The sequence below is a fragment of the Benincasa hispida genome, unplaced genomic scaffold (genome assembly GCF_009727055.1).
Source record: "Benincasa hispida cultivar B227 unplaced genomic scaffold, ASM972705v1 Contig316, whole genome shotgun sequence".
NCBI lineage: Eukaryota > Viridiplantae > Streptophyta > Magnoliopsida > Cucurbitales > Cucurbitaceae > Benincasa > Benincasa hispida.
In genome coordinates this window covers 476999-482998 of record NW_024064794.1, presented here as the reverse complement: position 1 = coordinate 482998, position 6000 = coordinate 476999, and the positions used below count along the sequence as shown (strand labels likewise).

Sequence of the window (6000 nt, the reverse complement as noted above, 5' to 3'; positions counted from 1 at the left end):
TAAAAATAGTGTCTATGAACTTAATTTTTAAAAATAAAAATAAAAAAACCAAATAGTTACCTAACGAATATAAGAATTAAGACAAAATACACCTAGAAATTTTAGTAAGCTAAAAGAGATATTTGATAGATGAAAAACAAATTTTCAATGTTATGCTTGGAAGGAACTTTCTATTAGACAATGAGCTAAACACTAAACATTACGATATTTAAAATGTGTTTGGAATACATTTTTAAGTATTTAATTTAAAAAAAAAAAATAAGTCATTTTAAAATAAATTGAAGTGTTTGTAATTTTCAAGTATATTTTAATTAATTTTTGTCAAAAGTATTTAAATAAAAATAAATTTAAAAAAAAAAAAAAAATCTCAAACCAATCCAAATCAAGTAGCCTTAGAAAAGTTAGAATTGAAAATCGAAGGAAAGTAACCATATATGATAAAAGAACCTCGGTCACACTCACGGTCACAGTAACAACCAAATCAGTTGACTTAGAAGTCTTCGATCCTAACGCCAACGGAAGCCTTCAAATGCTTGTATATTAAATTAACTGAGAAGGACAGCCCTGAATCAACATCCAGATTTCTCTTCAAGACGGCCATTAACATTATTATTGATATTATGACTTGGAGATACAGACAAACCACATCAATTTCAAGCCTTTGTGGGCCAATCCAAAACTCACCGTCGGTATCTTCAAAATCAATCATGAATGACAGAAAATTCAATTATCATTTGCCCAATTCCATTGAAACCAAAATGGGGGAAGAAGAAATTGTTCAACAGCATAGAAGCTATTGGTGGAGATGGAGCAAACAAGATTTCTTACCAGAAGAATCCTTTCAAAGTTGGAGCAATTACAGGACTGCTCTTTCACAGACTTGGTTTCGGTTCATGGACCGTCTTCAAAGCAGATCATTCGATGAAAATGAAATTGGGGAGCTAAGAAAACGAAGTGAGAATGAAATGAAACGTTGCCTTACTTGGTGGGATCTCACTTGGTTTGGATTTGGCGCTGTTATTGGTGCAGGAATTTTCGTCCTCACAGGCCAAGAAGCCAACCAACATGCTGGACCAGCCATTGTTCTGTCTTATGTAGCTTCCGGCATTTCCGCAATGCTCTCTGTTTTTTGCTATACAGAGTTCGCTATTGAAATCCCAGTTGCAGGGGGCTCTTTTGCATACTTAAGAATTGAATTGGGAGACTTTGTAGCTTTCATTACTGCTGGCAACATTCTCCTTGAGAGCATTGTCGGTACCGCCGCCGTCGCCCGATCATGGACTTCTTACTTCACCTCACTTCTGAACCGACCCGACAAATCTTTGCTTATCCACACGAATCTCAAAGATGGATACAATCTTCTCGACCCTATAGCCGTTGCGGTCTTGGCAATCGCTGCAACAATAGCGATGACCAGCACGAGGAAAACTTCATACCTGAATTGGATTGCTTCAGCTGTTAATTCAGTTGTGATTCTGTTTGTTATAATTGCCGGTTTTGTACATGCTGATAAATCAAATTTGACTCCTTTTATGCCTTTTGGAGTTAAAGGTGTCTTCCAAGCTGCTGCGATTGTATACTTTGCTTATGGAGGTTTTGATAACATTGCTACAATGGCTGAGGAAACTAAAAATCCATCAAAAGACATACCTTTGGGGTTGTTGGGATCGATGTCGATTATCACTGTGATATACTGTTTGATGGCACTGTCACTTAGTATGATGCAGAAATATACTGATATAAACCCAGATGCAGCTTACTCTGTTGCCTTTGAGAGTGTTGGAATGAAATGGGCCAAGTATCTGGTGGCTCTTGGTGCTTTGAAGGGGATGACTACTGTCCTTCTTGTCGGGGCGCTCGGGCAAGCTCGGTATACAACTCACATTGCTCGAGCCCACATGATTCCTCCTTGGTTTGCTCTTGTCCATCCAAAGACTGGAACTCCCATCAATGCTACACTCTTGATTACCATAACAAGTGGCTGCATTGCTTTCTTCTCTAGCTTGGATGTTCTGGCGAGCTTGTTGTCGGTCAGCACGCTCTTCGTTTTCATGATGATGGCCGTGGCGCTTCTGGTAAGGAGATACTACGCAAGAGGGGTCACTCCAAGGTTAGATCAGTTGAAGCTTTTCATTCTTCTGATAACCATCATTGGTTCCTCCATGGCTACTTCTGCATACTGGGGGCTTTATCCAAACGGTTGGATAGGATATGTTGTGACCGTTCCGATTTGGTTTCTGGGGACTTTGGGGATTGCATTGCTTCTGCCAATGCAAAGAAAGCCAAAAGTTTGGGGTGTGCCATTGGTGCCATGGCTGCCAAGTTTGTCGATTGCAACAAACATCTTTCTCATGGGATCTTTGGGTCCTGAGGCTTTTGAAAGATTTGGAATCTGCACACTCGTGATGCTTATTTATTATGTTTTCTTTGGTCTTCATGCAACTTATGATATGGCTCATCAACAAAACAAGTTAATTACTCAAAAGCAGGTTAATGAGGAAACCACGCCCAGCGCAGGTCCTTAGATTCAGAACATGATGGAAGATAAAGTGGATTACAGTTCCAAGGCAATCAAATTATTATACAGAAACTTGATATTTGCAGTCATATCATATAGATTTTTCATGAAACAAAGCTCTAGTGAAGAAAAATATGTATTAATATCCAGTTGGTTTGATCTTGAACCTGATCATGAATTCTAGCAACTGGTTATTTCCTACATAGAAGTATATTGTTCTGTTTAATGCTTTTCGTTTCCACATTATGCATTGTGTGCTGATTTCTAGTATGTATTAATTTGCTCGGACAAATTACATTCATAGAAAAAATTGATCATAATGAAAAGAAGTCATTACAACCATGACGAACCTGGTCCATAAGCTAAACTTGCTAAGAAAAAAACAACAAAAATAACTGGCAGGAACAATTCCACTGTCATTGACTCTACTTGTTGCGCTTGGCTGCACGCCTACCTTGGCCCTTCTTAGGTGGTCCCTTACCACGACGCTTTAGCATTTCAAGCTTGGACAAGCGCCTAGCAAAGTAGATGGCAGTTAATCAGAATATTGAGACAAAATCTATGCACAGAGAGATAAAACTACGGGGCAGAAGCAGAAGATAATTGAACGACGAGATATAAAATTACGTTTAAAAGCTCTGGTAATTGATTGCAACTAAAAACCCAGGTAAGCTGTTGCCCTCGTTTAAAGAAGGTAACATCTCTCTAGAAACATTTGAGACTCAGTTACTGAACTGCACTGTCATATTAATTTCCTTTTCCAACCAACATTAAGATCCTCATCTTAAGGCATGGAAGCATATTTCCCGAGCTTGGAAGTTTGATTCCAAACCCCAAGATTTGTTTTTTTTTAAAAGAAATACACTGTTGAATTGGAACCTACTTTGGCTAACCAGAAAATTTATAAGTAGTATGTATAGACCTTAAGTTCCCACTTCCCACATTAAGGTAACATTTCTGAAGTGTAATATTTATGATTTTAAAAGATGCAAGAGCACTCGTGCAATGCTAAACAGATATGGCATTTCTACAAATCACTCCTTGTCCTAATACCACTTAATATATTGACAGAGAAATGCATAAAAAATTTGTTGAAGTGGTATTTCTAGCTCATGGCAGATTCACAAATAGAAAGGGAGCATACTCTTGTTCTTGGCGAGCCATGACAAGAGGATCATCCTTCTTGATGTCATATGGATACCACTGTGCTACTTTGTCACCAATGAGTTTTTTGCGCAGAAGCTTGTGGGTAGATCGTTGACCTGTTGGGTTAAGTATGTGACCAAATATCCTTGCCCTTGCTTCTGTCACTCCCATATTGACTGCTGCAGCAACCATACTCTTCAGGCCATTAGTAGCCATCCTCTCTTCCGGTTTTCCCTACGTACATCACCAAGGGAACACTCGGAGGATTTTAATTTTGAAAGAAAATAATGTAAAAACATGTCTTTAGCATTAGAAACTTCAACTGTGAATTAGTACTACCCAAAACCAAACCTACTGAAACTTCTCATCAGACAAAGATTACAAAGAATGTAAATGAGCCTTTTGTCCAACCTTCAAATAGAAAGTTTCACCTGCAATAATATTTTCTTGGGAGTATAAAGTGTCCGGTAATATACTAATATGAAACAATTGGTTCCCAATCCCTAATTCGAAAGAACTATTAAGTAAAGAAAATCAATTAAGAATCATACAGAGCATGGGACATGACAATAAAACTTCAAAGCTCGTAAACCAAACACTTCACACTGCTTGACTGGTCATTTTCAATCGCTCTACACCACACAGTATGATAATTAAATAGTTTTGTATTATAGAAGTTTTTTGGGAACAGAGCAAGAACTGAAGCCATAGTGTTCTTATTATCAATAAGAATCTACAAAACAATCAAAATGACTGGCTCAACCCCATACATTTGTTCTCACTGGAGGTAATCCCAGAAATAAGAATTAAAACTGACATGCGATAATTATCTCAATAATAATAACGTTAGATGGCATCAGCAGGTCTTGATTAATTTCCCCTTTGTGGCCAGCTTAGGGGCTGCTGTTTTAGAATCTTTCAATTGGTCTATTGTGCCTCCTATTGATTCAAAGAGTTTGGATTATTATACTTCTCTCAGAACATCCATTCAAGAATACCAGAAACTATTTGGCCCAACTATTTGATTTGAATAAATGCTAGGATTTTCAAAGAAAAGCCAAATCCATTGAAGATGTCCTTCATTCCGCTGTTTTCAATGCTTTATTTTGGTGTAAAACTATACCGGCATTACAAAACCATAGTTTCTCTTTTCTTGTTACTAATTGGAAACATCTTTTGTATACCTTGCATATTTTCATTCTATCCATGAAATTATTTCTTATAAAAAAAGAAATCATCATGTTTCTAACAAGTTCAAAGCTGGGTCAAGAAGCGAATTCGCTGAGCATTAATTCACATCACAATGCCGAACCTCAAGTTCATCTAATCCTCAAGGGACCCTATTCGAAAAATAGTTTAATATCAAATTAGACCAAAATGATTTAAAATCTTGTTTTGATTACAAGAAAAAGAACTCCATCCAAAATTGGTCGGGTTTGGATGCTGCATCGATGGAAGAGGGAGAAAGCAGAAGTGAGGGAAAGAAAGATGTTTAGGTTAACTTCTTTTCATTTCGTTTAATTAAACAAAATCTGGAATAGAAAGATAGTATATGAAAGTGAGTGTAAATGAAATACACAAAATGAAAGCAAAAATCGACATACCAGTGACAGAGAGAGAGACTGAAAGTGTAAAACTAGCAACCGGAGTTGGTGGAGGACGTAATCGCCGCCGCCGACTAGGGTGGAGAGTGTCCAGAGATAATCAGCGGAGTACAGAGTCACTTCTTTTCTTAAAAAAAACCCTTTCCATTCCACGAGTAAACTTTCGTTCGGTTTGGTTTTCTTGAGTTTTGCCTAAACCAAAACCGAACCAACATTCACGGTTTGAAAGAAAAAGGTTTTCTTGAGAAATGTCTAAAATGGGGAGGTGGATTTGAAATATGTCTAAATTTTGTTTGCAATGCAAAAATGTCTAATCGGCTTTGAGGGGTCTAATATATTTACTTTATTTTCAGATTTGCCTTCTAAGTTCTAACCACCATACCCGCAACCTTTGTTCTAGGGGTTTCAAAATTTTATTTTGATTGATTTTATTAGATATTCTAGTGTATTTTATATTGATTTGTTTTGAAATCTTGGAAACAAATATCCTTTTAATTAGATAAAATATTTTTGTTGTAATTATGGCTATTTTTTAGGTGTTGTTCATTTGAATGAATAAATCTTCTTGTTGCTGCTTCTCATTTTCTTTTCTGGATTTTTTATCACTATTCAATCAATCAAAGGGACAAAGGTGTCTGCACATTTTCATGAGGGACAAAAAGGCCAAGGCGAAAATTTCACCTTCAACTTTTCTTCATTAGATGAAATTGTGCCCTTCCGACCACCAATACA

At 37.0% G+C, this 6000-nt stretch overlaps 2 protein-coding genes across 3 annotated transcripts; one reads left to right on the top strand and one right to left on the bottom strand.

Annotated features, from left to right (window-relative positions):
- The first annotated feature begins 616 nt into the window (after positions 1-616).
- Positions 617-2788, top strand: LOC120069311 (cationic amino acid transporter 5). Its single transcript, XM_039021039.1, has one exon. It carries the CDS (start codon positions 621-623, stop codon positions 2523-2525), a length of 1905 nt encoding a protein of 634 aa, XP_038876967.1. The 5' UTR covers positions 617-620; the 3' UTR covers positions 2526-2788.
- LOC120069312 (28S ribosomal protein S33, mitochondrial) lies at positions 2732-5425 on the bottom strand. 2 transcript variants are annotated; one of them, XM_039021042.1, is made up of 3 exons: positions 5269-5425; positions 3663-3921; positions 2732-3034 (listed from the first exon to the last, which is right to left on the bottom strand). In XM_039021042.1, exons 2-3 carry the CDS (start codon positions 3878-3880, stop codon positions 2944-2946), a joined length of 309 nt encoding a protein of 102 aa, XP_038876970.1. In that variant the 5' UTR covers positions 3881-3921; positions 5269-5425; the 3' UTR covers positions 2732-2943. The 2 variants fall into 2 exon arrangements, with proteins under 2 accessions (XP_038876970.1, XP_038876969.1); XM_039021041.1 differs by having other exon boundaries at positions 2769-3034; positions 3663-3898; positions 5269-5424.
- Positions 5426-6000: the final 575 nt, after the last annotated feature.

Coding starts and splice junctions, on each gene's coding strand:
- LOC120069311 (XM_039021039.1), top strand. CDS start 621: ATGACTTGGAGATACAGACAAACCACATCAATTTCAAGCCTTTGTGGG.
- LOC120069312 (XM_039021042.1), bottom strand. CDS start 3,880: ATGGCTACTAATGGCCTGAAGAGTATGGTTGCTGCAGCAGTCAATATG. Junction 3,035..3,662: donor ATGGCTCGCCAAGAACAAGA/GTATGCTCCCTT, acceptor CTACTTTGCTAG/GCGCTTGTCCAAGCTTGAAA.